This window comes from Pleurodeles waltl, chromosome 1_1 (genome assembly GCF_031143425.1).
Source record: "Pleurodeles waltl isolate 20211129_DDA chromosome 1_1, aPleWal1.hap1.20221129, whole genome shotgun sequence".
Taxonomy (NCBI): domain Eukaryota; kingdom Metazoa; phylum Chordata; class Amphibia; order Caudata; family Salamandridae; genus Pleurodeles; species Pleurodeles waltl.
The window spans coordinates 330,829,495-330,846,114 of record NC_090436.1 but is presented as its reverse complement, the minus strand read 5'-3'; the positions used below and the strand labels follow the sequence as shown (position 1 = coordinate 330,846,114).

Below are 16,620 nucleotides of genomic sequence, written 5' to 3'. Positions count from 1 at the left end.
TGGATACCGTGATGAGTTGCCTTATTGTGAGATGAAGAATTGTGGCACACAATACAATGTATGCGCCCATCATGAGAACTCAACCAAGGTTAGGAGCACCCAAGTGGAGAATGGAACGCACTCTTCAATGTTGTTCTAAAAACTTGCAGTGTGGTCTCATCACGACTCCTGGGCTTTGTCGCGTAGGTGTCAAACGTCTCAAGATGTTTTGCCAAGTGACAGTTTTTACACAATATTGTGACAAAGGGTAAAAAAAAAAAAAAAAGGTGTGCTGCATATTTGAACTGCCACTAGAATGTGCCCTTCAATTCCAATGTAACTCTGATTCTAACTGCATTATGATTTAATTTTGTGGCTGAACCAAGAGCAAAGTTATTTTTCATTAATTCATTCATTCAGTAATTGCCAAACTTGTAGTTGACAACCATGGGAATTGACATGCAGTCTGCAAATCCTTTTCCATCTTTTTGGCAATCATCTTGGGGAACCAAGAGAGAGGATTGAGGGAGTGGTTTAGAACACTTAATGTTTACTTGGGTGCATGACAGCTTTGGGAGTTGACATGCAGTCTGTAAATCCTTCTCTATCCTCCATGCAATTGTCTAGGGGAAACAGCAGGGTGGAAGGAGTGGTTTTGAACATTCAATCATTTATTGGCTGCAACTGATGTGATCAGGTTAAAGGATCACAGGAAGAGATGCTTGCCTAATTAGTAAGAAAACAAATTATTTTCTGGAAAGAAACAAGCTGGAGAGGCTGTGGACATCAAAGTGACAATTTGTGAACATTAGTGATTATCAACTAGTTACGATATATTAAGACAAGAGGATTCAAGAGAAGCTGCTTAAATACAAGAATCCACCCTCTGGTGAGGTGGCTGAGACAGCCAACAGTATAGAACGCTTAAAGAGTCAAAGAACAAAGAAGTCACAGGAAGGGTATGTCTTGAATCCAATTCAAGACCGATGCAAACCAAAAACTATGGTGTTATTGTGATTTTAAAATCACACCAGACCACTTAAGGTTTACCCAGCAATTAAGAACAGATGTGGTACAATAGGTTATTTGGTAGGATGTGCAATGCCACCTAACAGATTGATTACAGAATATAGTAGTTGCTGGATGTCAAGGTGAAGGAAGTCACTTGCAGCAATTTAAAGATCCATTTGACGATATTATTTGGTGATGGGAGGAGGATGGCATAAAGTACCTCGCTGATTCAGGGTGAAAGTTGGCTATATCAGTGAACATGCTTCTTGAAAAAGGAACCTGCAGAGAGCCTTGCCAGCTGATGTAAATTCAGAAAGTTACATGGGAACTAATTATTGGGGTATGTTGAAGGGCAGATAGATCTCAAACAAAGTGGAAAAATCTACATCTCCAAGGCAGGGCCAGATATTCTGGGATGCCACAATCACAGCTGCATGGGCATAGTCATAGGACCTGGGTGTAAGGAACAGCTCTTAATAAATGATCTGCCTTGAAAGCAAGGATAGAACAAAAGTTGGCAAGATACATTTGAAAAGTGTTATTGCAAAGAAAGTATGAAGTGTTTCAAAATGTGTTGGGCAAGTTGACGGATTTTACATAAGTCATTAAGATGAACAAAATAGGACACTGGTGACTAGTGCCCTTGAGTGTTAAAGAGGAACTAAGCAAATTACTGATCAAAATATTTAAGCAAGTAGTAACTGAACCATCAACTAATGTGTTAGTGTGCAAGTATATTGAATTAAAGAAGTTCATAAACCTTTTAAGCCTGTACTGTGGCATTTGTGTGAAGTTATTACTTACTGATTACAGATGAAATGCTTGGTATCTTGGATGGTGCATGTGTTTTTTCAAAACTTCACTTGAGCTTATGAACAGGTTGTGCTGGCTAAGGAATCTAGTCACTTAAGGGGATTTGTCACCCCAAATGGTATTGTACAATTCTGTGGGATGTTTGTGCTGGCAGCTGTGTTCAGGGATGATGTCAGATTTTTAAAGATGTGGATGGTGTGCTCAACTTCCAAGATGTGTTGGTTTAAGAAGGAGATAACATGGACTATGCTAAGAGGTGGAATAATCATGTTAAAATGAATACCGGTTTAAGACTCAGGAAGTACAAGTGTGAAGTGGGTGCGAATGAGGTGCAGTACCTATGACGTGGTTTTGAGATGGTAACTGGGCCAAGACCCGGGCTGCTGAAAGGCACTGAAGATCCCCCAGCACCACCCCATGCATAGCAAATCATGTCTTTCATGCGTATGACTATTTTAGAAAATTTATTAAAAACGTTGATACCGTGGTTGACCCTGATGAGTTTGATGAAGAGGTAATTCACTGGAAATAGGAGTAAAATGTGGCTTTCCATAAGATTATGAGCTCATTTTGAGACCCCTTTGTTGGATCCATTTCACCCCAGTTTCAGGGGAACTGTGGCAAATGTAAGTGATGTTTGGGGGACAGTTATCACAAAGTGTGGGAGGCAAGCAGAGCACTGTTTCTTTCACCAAGCATACACTTCAAGCAACTGAATGGCCGTGTTCTGCTTAAAAAAAAAAAAAAAAAAAAAAGAAAAAAGGCTGGTAAGCACATGAGTTTCTCTCTTCTGAAAAGTTTTAACTCATACCACCAGAAGGTGTTAGATCAACATTGCTGGATAGTGCCCATGAGGGTCACATTGGAATTATACTTAACAGGCTGTGTGACAACTATTGGTAACTGGGTATGGACAGAGATGAGCAGTTTAAGATGGAGGACTCGTGTGCAGGCAGCCGAACAAGAATAGCAAGTGCAACAGTCAACAGTTGATAGGGATACCCAAGGATCTGTATTAAATGTGGGATTAATTTAATGGGAACATTTCATGTTTAGCCTATTTCACAGAAGTACTCCATAGAGGAACGTGGTGGAAGTATTGTTAATGAAGTACAACAACTCAAAGAGTTTAGTAGAATTCTTAATCAAGGTTTTCTCTAGGGAGGGTTGTAGCATTGAATTATGTTCAGTTAATGAAGTTAAAATTCACCTCAAGATAGATGTAGGATTTCTTGGAAAGATTAGATGTTAAACAGACGATGTGGCCTCAAGAATTTCTTTTCCTGGAAATTTCATTCACTTAGTTAAAAGACCTGTGCGAAGAGAGGCACGGTTCTCGTTGTGTGGTGCAGTAAAAAGCTTTTTTTTTTTTTTTAAAACTTTTCTTGTATGTGCTAATTGGCTTACTTTAACACTTCATTTACATTTGCCATGTTAGTAGAGCGCACAAAGTAGTTATGGACTCCCTGAGATTGACTGCTTTATGTTACAGATCTGGGGTGTGATGTTCTGGGTTACTGAGAGCAACCTTGATTGATCAGATTACAAGCAGGAAAAGGAGATATTTTAGAGTCCAATTAGATTTAGAGAAGGCCGAGTGAGGTACTTAAGAGTCAAGAAGACGACTATCTCTAAAGTCATTCCTCATATTAATTACAACACCATGGAGCTCTAAATGGCGTGCTTAATTATTCCACTCGTACAGAGTCCACTCTGCTTTTATTAGGAATCTCTTACAGCAAGTATGAAATTGTAAGTCCTTTGCGCTACTCCTAAAACAGCAAATGCACAGACTCTAGAAAAGCGTGCAGACAGCAGATTCTGTCCTCAGTCTGAAAACGTGTGTGCCCGTTCAGTCATTTGCCTAAATAAGCAAATTTAAGATCAACTCAGACAGCATCCCTTATATTCTTGAAATTCATTATAAGAATGGTCTAAATTAAGGCAATAGAAAATTTGAGTATTGACAGACACTGGCTCTGGTAGAGTGTGCACTGCTCCTTGAATAGGGATTAACCCCTTTAAAAAAAAAGAAAAAAAAAAAAAAAAAAAGGCACAGTCAATCTTACTAGCAATAAATACATTTAGACTTCAGATTAAATAATCTTCATTGGATCCTCATTTATAAGCATGTAGTATTCTACAGCCTCGGACTAGGTTTTAAAATATTTAACACTGGCCCTTGGTCACCACATTTTGGCCCTACTGTTCTAGTCAGATTGGCTCAGGCTTCCAAATTCTGCAAACTGAAAACAAAACAAGCTTGCTGGGCATTCTCGTTTCAAGGGGCTTCACTCTGGAATTCCTTACCTCTGAAAGTTTGTGAGGTTTCATACTATATGAAGTTTCGGAAAGTATTAAGAATGGCTTTTCTAGGTTTAGGATAGGACACCGATTGTATCCAAGGTCAGAGATAGATGTGTCTGGCATTTGTTCGTTATAGAAACTGAGCAAGCATACTGATGGCTCACCAGTGTATCACAAATCATGGAGGTCAGCCCCCAAAAATAAATAAATAAAAATAAATAAAAAAACATATGGAGCCTAATCAAGTATCTTATTGTGTAGGGGCAGTAAATTAAGCGTATATATGTAGTTTCTTTGCCATCGAAACATTCTTATATACATAAGAAACACTTCAACAAGGCCCATGACTGCAGTCCAGGAATCTGGAGGGCCTTTGTAAAATGGGTATATCAATTAAATCGAATATCCAACAAAGTCAATCATAACAATACTACCAAAAATAAATAAAAAAATTATAAACTATATATTCAATATCATTATGCAATGAACTGTTTTTCTTTCTCCAGTTTATTTGATTAGCAGCTCCAAATATGCAGATTGCACTGCTTTCCAACATAATAGCTAAGCAGACAAGGGATTTTGTCTACATCTTTAATATAGTCAGGTGGTCACAGAACTAAGGATTTGCCATTCAAATCTCCACGTGACAGTCAACCAAAAATCTCATTGCAGATCAGGCCATGAAACTCCTACCACCGGCTCCACTGTACCTTCTAAAAGGAAGACTGCTTGCTTTCGAAAAATCTTCACCAAGGTATCGTCCAACTCGATTTCTTGGAGCTTAGAAATGAGCTGCTCTTCGTTGCGACACACCTTCTCCTGGGCATACAGGCCATCTGGCATAATGCGCTGCTGGCCCAGGCCGATCAGTGCCACCTCCACCGCCAGCGCCAAGTAGGACTCGCCTTCTTCCAAGAACCTATGTACAGGAAGGTGCTGGTACTCCAGAGACTTGCACTGCCCGGTGTGCTCTGAAAAGATCAACACAGGTTATTAATTCAGAACACCATTCAATCCTTTTTCAAGTAATCTGATATTTACTAATGCTTGAAAACCTTTTCTGTTATCATGCTTCTTAAAGGTCTGACCTACTTATTAAATTCAAGGGTTGAAGGTGAAACTTTCCTTCAATAATTCTGACGACAGCTGCTACCTGTTTTCACAGGTTTCTTTTCATCAAGTTATAACAAAGAAATTCATTTCCTGTACTGAATTAGCAGCGTGTGGGCAGCTCCTGCTCCTGGCCACAGCAGAAAGGCCGATAATTTAATCCCCGTTCTCCACCTTCCCCTCAAAAATATAATAAGGGCTGCAGCTGCAACGCCATCAATCATTCATTCCAAGCTATATTTACATTCATTCTTTGAAAACAAAGACAGATTGTTGGTCTCTTTGCCGGGCAGGCAGATAGTTATCGTCATCTATAAATGCACAATGCTAGATTTCGAAATACGGGGGTTTGGTATGAGCTGGATGTGAGATATAGGTCAAAGCAAATTGGAAAGATGAGTTACTCAATATTATATCTGATATTTTATTTTTAATTGAATAAGTATTCGGGACCAAGAGAATTTTGAACCGAAATGTATGAACTGAGAGCTTTGACAGAATGTACTTGAGGGCAACAGTAATAGTAAGAGCGACATGTGAGAGGGTGGTCTGTTTTGGGGTGCATCAATTCAATAGTTCTCGTCTTACACAGAGTGCTAAAAGCAGGGTTGCCAATTCTAGCAGCTCACACCACTGCACGGATCCTGGTTGTAGACAACATTCCCCATTAAGATGTGCTGAAACAGACAACGTAAATGCGATCTAAGCTAAGTAATGTCATATTAGAAGGTGGATTTATATTACTTTGTGTATTTTTTAAGCAGCTGAACTAGGTTTTGGTGGCACACATGCAAATGGTTGTGCTGTTAGCTGAAGAAAAGATATCTCCCACGAACAGTATGGCTTATCCACTATAAATTTACTATGCAAAAATCCACTATCTAGTGGCTGGACTGTTGTACTGGTTCTCAATAAAAGTAGACAACAAGTGCCTAGAATTAGTAACTGGTACGGACCTCAATACTATGATGGTCCACATGTAAAGTTCAGCTTCAGACTGTATAGTGCTCCAACAATGTTTTTGTTTAGTTACTTGGCCTCACGGAGAATTAGGGCGATGGTAAAAGGAGTAGCTGCGATAACTTGGTTGCAGACAGGCATCTATTTCCTATGTACCATACATAAAACAGATTCACATGAGGCGAGTGGGTCTTTGAAATATCAACAAATCAGTTGTTTAGAATAAATAGCCTGCCCTAAAAGGTTTTCTTGCCCGAGTATCCGCACAGTAACGCTTCACGGACGTGTCCAGTGGTGTCCACGTCGCAGCCTGCTGCAAATGGAACACTGGAACAATTATTTTAAGTGATTCTAGACAACCATGCATTGGTGTTGGTTTAAAACAAAGATGACCTTTCTCCAAGAACACTGTCTTCATGGAACAACCCTACTACATCTTAGACTCTGAATTTTAACAAAACTGAAGAGTCTCCTGAAAACCCACCTGGCACGTGGTTAGATAAAGCTTGGATAATTATGAAAAAGCGGCACTCATTGCTTGACTCTGATCTCCGAATGAAGAAACTAAGACTGACCACTGCCTTCATTATTCAATGCTACTTCAGGGCTTCAATGTACTTTTATTTGTGACCTTGACCTGAAAATACAAGGATTAACTAGTGTAGTCACCAGCTGACTCCACCTGCCCAATAGTTGAATGACTGGTCTCTACAACCTTATGCCTCTATAGGTATTCTTATTTCAAAAAGTTCTGAGACTAAGTTAAGTAGGAATAGTTTGCAAGTGTGACTGGGTTTCTCACGTAGGTGCTGAAGGGGAACAAATTCAGCCTTGAACTAGGGCAGTGGTTCCCAACCTTTTGACATCTGTGGCCCCCCACTTTATCAATACTGGAACCCGGGGACCCCCACTGAAAAATTATTGAAATCCAGGGACCCTCTACTAAGTCATTACTGAAAGCTGAGGACCTAATCTGTTAATATTTACTTTAATAAGCAGTCACGGACCCCCTGAGGAGCCTTCGCGGACCCCCAGAGGTCCCCGGACCACAGGTTCGGAACCACTGATCTAGGGTGTTCCTTCAGGCTTTTTCTGGAATGTTTTGAGTTCTAGGAGCCGTTAATGCCACCTTGCCCCTGTAACGTCTACACAGACTTCCTAGAAATTCTGAATAAGACAAGTCTTAAGGCTCTATATAATCTTGGAAATTAACTATGGTGCAGTTAACACTTAGGTTTAGCAGGACAAAAATGGCTCTGTCTGAACTCAATACAGATGTCCAATTTTGGTGTGTTCAGATGTAAAGTGCTCTTTCATGCTTAAACAGTGGCTTTGATATGCCAATCGAGTCCGAGTTACAGACCACGTGGTCTTTTTAGGGCCTGCTTCTACACTTCTGTACTCGGATAAAATTTCGGCACGTTTGATAGGTTTTAAATTATTCGAGACTGCGTTTCACCTGGGCATGCAGCTACTTTGTAGTTCCAGTATGGCCCCAGAAGAACCTGGCACTTGTTTATCTCTATACAGCTTATTCTTTGTAATGCTCTTAATTACATAGTGTACAATGTCTCCTGTTTACGGGGGCGATCTGCAGTTCCCTTTCATGTAGCGGGGATTTCACTCTATTTTTGGCCTTCTCAGGAAAGGAGTAGAGCAAACTATGTTGACTGAATTCCTGCAACTTTCCCACGTTACTGATCGGGTATAGGAGCAATATAAAAATGCTGCACTTCCAAAGTCACCAGAAACTCTGCAAGTTGGTTTCCATGATGTAGTGCATAAAAAAACAAACAAATCTGTCAAAGTTGTTATTGCCTTATGAATGGTCACATGAAATCCAATACAAAAACTATGTGTGAAATCAATCCGAACATAAGGTAGACACCAAGATAGCTCTTAAATGATTCCACCAGTTCATAGAGTCCCATCTGCCCTTACAGGGAGTATCATTCATAGCAAGCATATGAAAGGGAAATAAATACACAGGCTCTAGGAAAGTGGGCACGCAGTCCAGATTAAACCAAGTTTTGGAATCCCTTCTGGGTCCTTTACAGTGGAACACCTAAATAAGCAAGTAACAAGGTTATGCAAGAAAGCATCCTTCATTTATATACTTTCAATTAAATGCTTGCAATGCATGCTACAGTAGACTAAAGCGTGAAGTTTGGCTATTCTGTTTAATTATTTAAGTGGGATCCATGGGTAATTAATCAGTTTTTTGTGCACGCCTCATTCACAGGAACCTTTGATGAAACAATCTACATGGTTGCCCTTCGGAAATCATGACTAACCTGTGGCCATCTGTTTGCAGCTTGCAGAGCTGTAGATCACAAGCTTCGAACACTCCTGCTATCTAGTATTGAGCATGGGCCTTGCAAGCTGTTTTTCTTTGTAGTAACTTCAGTTTATAGGTAGTTCATGATTCCCTCCCCTGAAACCAACCATGCACCAGGATTTAGACTACAGATTGTCTTTCCATATAGGTCAAAGTGTAATGATGCAAAGCCAGGCAATCTATGTAGAATGGAGTAGTGTAAAATCATATGTATACTAATGCAATGTAAAAAAAAAAGGTATTTCAGAGTTTAAGAACATGTAAATCTACACTAGAAGCTGCAATCCGATTCTTCCATGCAATGTTTTATATTTGCAGCATGTTCTGACTGAAAAGGAGTGCGTAGGAGGACTTGCCTTGTCAAATTGTTTTGGGTGGACACTATCAAACCATAGATTCCTTACCACGTGAAACTGGATCCTGAAAACTCAAAATGCAGAGTGTGTGCACCGGTAGATGGTGCTGTGTGACTGAGTCAACGCTATTCCACTTTGGAAGCCAGGAAAGGAGCTACATGGATTTGCCAATATGTGCTAACATCAGTTTCATTCAGGAATTCTCCCACACCTTCAGATGTGGAGCCCATCAAATTTAACAAGCCAACGTGCAAATTACTAGTTTGGGATGTTTATAGATTGAAGAGACCATACCACAGAACGAGGAGGTGGGAGGGTGATGAAAAATCTGCAGTTATATATAGTATCCACCAGGAGCGGGAAAAAAAAAAAAAAACACACCACACACACTTCTAACTGCAGATCCTCACTGTGTGAGCAGATACCAAAGTAGCATCTCCTAAGCTGGTGGGTCTATGGAACTAAAGTTCTGCATGGCCAGCAAGCAAAATGACCATCTTGACACATTTGACTGCCACAACAGTGGTGCTCTGTGAACATGTGCACTTTGTGTCAATGCAGTGCTAGCAACCTTGGTCCTTGTGGAGTAGGACCTCAGGGCTCCTTAAGGTTGCTTCTTAACCACCAGATCTTAATACAGAGGACTATCCAACATGAAATGGTCAATTTCTGCACAGTCTTGCTTTTCTTCATCCCAGAGAACCCCACAAAGAGCTGCCCATCCACCAGATGTTCTCGGTTACAATTGATGAGTGCCGTTTTGGGGTGCAAATGGAGTCTCTTCCTGTGAGGTATAGCGTGAAGCAAAGAATGTGAGAAAAGTGTGACTTGGCCAACATAAGACATCACCACCATTGGTAGGACTGCAGCTCAAGTTATTACCAGCGTGTCCAGAAAAAAGGTGGTATAGGAAGGCTGGACCTAAAGGGTTGGAAATTCACTCACCCCTTCTGCAGATGTTATCAAACCCAAGAAGGCTGCTTTAAGGGTGGGTTGGCACAATGAACATTTGTGCATTGCTTCAAAAGGGGCATACATTAAAAATGTGAGAACCAGATTGTGATGCCACAGTAGGACTTCAATCAGCTTAGGTGGAAGCCTGTGATTTGTTCAGTTGGTCCAGCAAACAAAGGCCTAAAGGGCTGACAGATACCCTTTAACTGTGCCCACAGCAAGTCCTTGTTCCATTGAAAACACCTCAAATCAGTTTTGAGGGCACTACACTAAGTCATAAACGTATCCTTGCATCGAGCATACACACACTTCATTGAAGGATATCTGGCTGTCAAGATAAATACCTTGGAAGGAAAGTCAAAGGGGGATTCACTGTTGCCGCTCGTCAAAAATAGAGGAACAGCTTGCACAGGCTCAGTTGCAGGACCATGCCCTCCAGTTGCGACAGAAGAGCCTCATGAATTGGCTGTTTGATCATAGGACAGATGCGCAGGCCCTGAAGATCCAGGTACCATACTATCCTGGTGCAATCCAGACCACTACAATGCCTTTGGCCCAGTTGCTCCTGATCTTCAGAACTCTGGGAAGGAGTTGTAGCTGTAGGAAGGCATACAGGAGACTGAATACGTCTGAGAGCCTTTTTGGAAATTTCAGTGCACCAAAGGGCTGACACTGCATTCTTGGCTCTAGCAAAGAGAACACGGTAAGTTTCTCTCTTTTGTTGGAAGAGGTCTTGTGCCACCTCTGGGGGTAACCACCATTCATGATTTTCTAGGCACTGCAAGTGGAGTTCATGTGCCCTGGTGTTTAAAGAACCAGCCAGGTCACATACCATTAGAGAACCCCCTTATGATTCAGCCAGCTCCAGAGGCTTAGAGCTGTTTAGCACAGGATTCAGGACACCCACCTCCCCCGTGCTTGTTACAGTAGCACCAGGTGGTGTTGTCCACAACAACCTGCAGTCCCTCGAAGGAGGGGAGGAAGGCCTTCAATGCCTAGAGAATTGCCCTCAACCCCAGCAAACTGATGTGGAGGTGGGTTCCACCGGAAAGCAAATTCCGCTAATCTCCACCTCTACCAGATTACCTTCAAACCAACACCAGAAGGGGAAGACCGGAGGAGAGTAGTCTGCTGCTGGTCCAGCTGTGATTGGGCAGCCATCACTGCAGGTCTTATGCAATCCCCTCCAAAACCTGGATGGAATCCGACAGGTCCGCTTGGTAATGGGCCTACTGAGACTTGCGGTCCCACTGCAGGACTCGCATGTGTCACCCGGCATGGCTGGCAAGAGGGTGACACAAAGGTTTCAAAGCTGTCCACAGACAGCCAGGTCAGAGCCTGAAACAGACATAGCCCGAATTTCCTGGACTCATTGGTCTGCAAGAGAAACTCGAAAAAGCAGTTTCAGGATGCTTCACATGAAGGGAAGCCTCTGTAAAGAAGTAAGGTGTGACTTTGGCAGATTGATTGAGAAACCCAAAGACATAAGGAGATTCCCCATCAAGAGTTGGCCTGTGACTAACTGCGGCAATCCCTGCGGCAATCCAACTTTCAACAGTAAGCTGTAGGAGGGAAAAACTGGTAACCCCACACCCAAAGATTGCCAACGACGACCACCACCACCACCACCACTGGACACTGATGAGGCTGAAAGTGAGCACAGCAAACAAAGTGTTCAAGCCCTCAATGATCATAGGTAGAGTTTATGGGCTTGCAAGAATATCGCCATCTAGTCTCCAGGATCCAGGGCAGAGAGAACATGGCCCACAGTAAACATTCTGAATTTGTCCTTTTGCAGAAAGAAATTGAGAGGGCAAAGATCTAGGACAGGACGAAGGCCTCCATCCTTGGGTACTATAAAGTAGCAGAAATAACATTCAGTCCCTACTTCAAAGGCCTGCACTTTGTGGCATAAAACAGACATGTGGTCCTATGATAAGTAGTCTGAAGTAGGTGGCAGGTGTGGTGGGTTGAGCTGAAAAGGCAAGGCAGGATGTATATCCATTGGACAATCTGTAGGATTAATCTGTTGGATGTGATTTGTTGCCATCCTCGCAGGTAGTGACGATCCTACTGGGTAGCTGTGTGCCTATAAGGGCACACTAAAGGTGCTTGAAGGTTGTGGTCACAGGGGCACAAGATTGGGATGAAGGCTGACTCTGGTGGCCAGGTCGTTGTCTGTTGAGCTCACGGCCCACACCTTGATAAAGCTAGGAAGCCTGTTGCATGGACAAAGGAGTCAGACGTCAATATGCCAAGCCCCTGGTATGTCCCCAAAAAGGACAACATTTTTGGGGCGATTGCACGCTCCCTTGTGCCATTCACCTCCAGTAAGGCAGTGTCCCAGCTTTCCTTAGAATGTAATAGGGTCTAATCTTTCTTCACAAACAGGCGAAAGCCGTGTCCAAAGATATTTGGACCTCTCCTGAGAAGCCATTGGACAACATCTAACCCTGGCAAAGAAATACCACATTAGCTTCCATAGTCTTACCTAGACAAATTTGACCGTATCCCAAATAGTCTCGGCTGGAGAAGCCTGTAATTTACATGGGACAATGGGCAAGATCAATCACCAGGTCCAACCAAGTCTAGCAGCCTAATAAGATGCTCTGATTGGCAGACCTCAAAACGAGGCTGGCTGAGGAGAACCTATGCTTTTTAATATGTCCACTTTTTTTGGCTGTGGTAGGACAGGAGTAGGGATTGTTTCTACTGGTGGGCGCCTGGACAACAAGATTGTCAGATACTTAGGACTGTGTGAGGAAATCTTGGTCTACTGCAACAGTTCTATGGTGGTGGCTGACCGACCAGTGAGGGGTGGTGAGGTTTAAGAGTGGTTTGATCAGTGCCTGTCTAGACTGAAGGACCTCTTAAGTTTTTACCTCTATGGTGGAGATAAAGGACCTCAGCAACCCTCCTTATTACTTTGGAAAATTAAATGCGTTTATCAGTTGGTGGCCCGGGGAAACCAGACCAGTATCGGGTGGGATACCCAGCCCACTGGAATGCTTTATCACCATATGGTAATTAGCATCATAGGATGGAAGAAATCCTTCACCATCATTGCTGTCACCATTAGGCTGACTCTGGTCAGCAAAAAGCTGATGGAATCTCTGCACTTCTGTGTGGCAGGGAAATTTGCCAGAGTCTGAGGAGCATAGCAGGGGCTTAGGCACCACAAGACCTGGATGTGGCTGTGGTAGAGACCATGCCAGCTCAAAGAAAGACATCACAATGACTTGCGGGTCTTCAGCCAGTGCAGTCTGTGTTTGAGGAGCTGGTGCAGATTTCAGAGCCTTCCCTTTGATATTAAATCATCTTTTTACACCTGAAGGCCTAACAAGACTATTCCTTGTGGTCCTTTGGGAAACAGAGGATACAGAATGTTGGCCTGCCTATAGGAACTTGTTATTACATTTAGGACTAAATTGGAAGTGTGCACTCTCCAGAAGCCATTTCCTACAACGCAATCTCATATGACCTGGCTTTGAATTCTTTTCATAGTTGGTTTTGGTCCTGAAGCTTTCAGGGGTCACTTAATGTCTTCAAGTGTTTCTAGCTGCAATTCCAGGGAGTCTGATTTCCCTTTTGTAGCTTGGCAGGTCCAGAGCATCAAAAGTAACATCCGAAATGCTATCAGTGAGTCTATGAGCCAAGTGCACTGTGGAAATTAGGGGAGGTACTTTGAAACCTCTGCTTAGGAAAAAAAGACTTGCAATGTCACTCCAAACACTACAGGGAGTGCAGAATTATTAGGCAAATGAGTATTTTGACCACATCATCCTCTTTATGCATGTTGTCTTACTCCAAGCTGCATAGGCTCGAAAGCCTACTACCAATTAAGCATATTAGGTGATGTGCATCTCTGTAATGAGAAGGGGTGTGGTCTAATGACATCAACACCCTATATCAGGTGTGCATAATTATTAGGCAACTTCCTTTCCTTTGGCAAAATGGGTCAAAAGAAGGACTTGACAGGCTCAGAAAAGTCAAAAATAGTGAGATATCTTGCAGAGGGATGCAGCACTCTTAAAATTGCAAAGCTTCTGAAGCGTGATCATCGAACAATCAAGCGTTGCATTCAAAATAGTCAACAGGGTCGCAAGAAGCGTGTGGAAAAACCAAGGCGCAAAATAACTGCCCATGAACTGAGAAAAGTCAAGCATGCAGCTGCCACGATGCCACTTGCCACCAGTTTGGCCATATTTCAGAGCTGCAACATCACTGGAGTGCCCAAAAGCACAAGGTGTGCAATACTCAGAGACATGGCCAAGGTAAGAAAGGCTGAAAGACGACCACCACTGAACAAGACACACAAGCTGAAACGTCAAGACTGGGCCAAGAAATATCTCAAGACTGATTTTTCTAAGGTTTTATGGACTGATGAAATGAGAGTGAGTCTTGATGGGCCAGATGGATGGGCCCGTGGCTGGATTGGTAAAGGGCAGAGAGCTCCAGTCCGACTCAGACGCCAGCAAGGTGGAGGTGGAGTACTGGTTTGGGCTGGTATCATCAAAGATGACCTTGTGGGGCCTTTTCGGGTTGAGGATGGAGTCAAGCTCAACTCCCAGTCCTACTGCCAGTTCCTGGAAGACACCTTCTTCAAGCAGTGGTACAGGAAGAAGTCTGCATCCTTCAAGAAAAACATGATTTTCATGCAGGACAATGCTCCATCACACGCGTCCAAGTACTCCACAGCGTGGCTGGCAAGAAAGGGTATAAAAGAAGGAAATCTAATGACATGGCCTCCTTGTTCACCTGATCTGAACCCCATTGAGAACCTGTGGTCCATCATCAAATGTGAGATTTACAAGGAGGGAAAACAGTACACCTCTCTGAACAGTGTCTGGGAGGCTGTGGTTGCTGCTGCACGCAATGTTGATGGTGAACAGATCAAAACACTGACAGAATCCATGGATGGCAGGCTTTTGAGTGTCCTTGCAAAGAAAGGTGGCTATATTGGTCACTGATTTGTTTTTGTTTTGTTTTTGAATGTCAGAAATGTATATTTGTGAATGTTGAGATGTTATATTGGTTTCACTGGTAATAATAAATAATTGAAATGGGTATATATTTGTTTTTTGTTAAGTTGCCTAATAATTATGCACAGTAATAGTCACCTGCACACACAGATATCCCCCTAACATAGCTAAAACTAAAAACAAACTAAAAACTACTTCCAAAAATATTCAGCTTTGATATTAATGAGTTTTTTGGGTTCATTGAGAACATGGTTGTTGTTCAATAATAAAATTAATCCTCAAAAATACAACTTGCCTAATAATTCTGCACTCCCTGTAGATACTAGAAGTGTGCAAAAAGTGATCTACAGCAGGACGTGCTCCAAATAATTTCAGACAAAGCCAAAAAACAGGGGAAGTCAGTCATTCATTCAAACCTTTTCTTTCAAAGTCATGTTATTTCTCCTCTTATAACTGCACATCATTAATCACAGCTTGATACATGCTCATAAATCAATGGTAGAACCACCTACAGCTATCGCCAGTGAAGCATAGTGGGCTTCAGGTCAATATGAATGAATTATTCACGATTATGGTTGGTATGTACACCTTATTAATATTCAGAGGAAAACATACCATAAAATTCAAACGCTAGGTAGCAGAATTATGGGAGGGAAGCGATTTACATCAGATTCATGATACCCCCTGGATAGTCTAGTGGTAGCAAGGTAACGAAATAGCTCTGTTCTGCTTTGGTCAAAGCAGGTCAAGATGCATGGCAAAATGTACCTCCTGGTGCAGCAAACTAGTTTCCTAAAACATACATCACAATTAAAACATTAAATGCTAGAAATCAGACGGTACATCAATATTAAATTAATCTTTCTTTACCTGAAAAATCATGGAATCCGTGGAAGCTATCATCATCCACTCTACAGGCTTCCATCAGGCTGCTGAAGAGAGTACCGACAGGATCAAGTGGATGACCGACCCAACCTTCAAGATTGGTTATTGAGGTTAATCCTTTGTGAAGCAGCTCTAGAAAGTGAAAAAAAGTCCGATGAATCTAACAGTTCCAAATGAAAAAGCACACTGTTTATGCAACACAGCACATTACACTGGTATGTGCACATCTCGTATGAAACCCAAACATGATTAGAAACACACGAGCACATCATTTTAAGGTTTAAAAACATGGTTCAGGGTATGGATCAAAGAAAGAAACACTACTCCTGGTGTTTGAATTAGAACTGCCGAGAATAATTATGGGCCAGAGCAGGTGCGGCATAGGATTTCTCTACAGTTTTAATTATGATATCAGTGTGTGCTTAACAGTACAAGGAGACATACTTATGTGAAATCAGGCCCCGTCTTATGCCAAAAAAGACAATCACATTTTAAAGATCACAATGAGAAATGGAATGCAAATCTATGCATTCCACTGCATGAATAATATATAAGATATAAATATTTATTGAAGCCATAAATTCTAGCAATAGCATGTCCTTTTAAAAACATCAAGAGATATCTGCAGAAGATCTGTAGTTTGTGACCCAAATTTATAAAGTGGGCTTCTTCAAATAAAAAATGCATTACAATTTGAGATGGGAAGATGAAATCATTCAGCTTTGTTTTATTATTAGAATAGCCACTATTTCAAAAGCCCTGAAGACAAACAAACTAGCTAAAATCAACAATTTATGCACTCACCAGCCTCATGATATCTAAAATCTGCAAATCAATATTCAAGCATTTTGAAAACAATTTAAATAGATGTCCATTTGTACCGTCTAATTGACGAATCAAGCATCAGTTAATGTGATTTATTGAT

The 16,620-nt window shown here is 41.8% G+C and overlaps 1 protein-coding gene across 2 annotated transcripts in view; it reads right to left on the bottom strand.

Moving 5' to 3' along the window:
• Positions 1–16,620, bottom strand: part of ZSWIM6 (zinc finger SWIM-type containing 6) — a 368,676-nt gene that overhangs the window by 61,205 nt on the left and 290,851 nt on the right. For both annotated transcript variants that reach the window (XM_069222559.1, XM_069222552.1), the window contains exons 8-9: positions 15,681–15,827; positions 4,821–5,081 (exon numbers count right to left, since the gene is read on the bottom strand). In XM_069222559.1, coding sequence (XP_069078660.1) covers positions 4,821–5,081; positions 15,681–15,827 — 408 coding nt within the window. The remainder of the gene's footprint in view (positions 1–4,820; positions 5,082–15,680; positions 15,828–16,620) is intronic.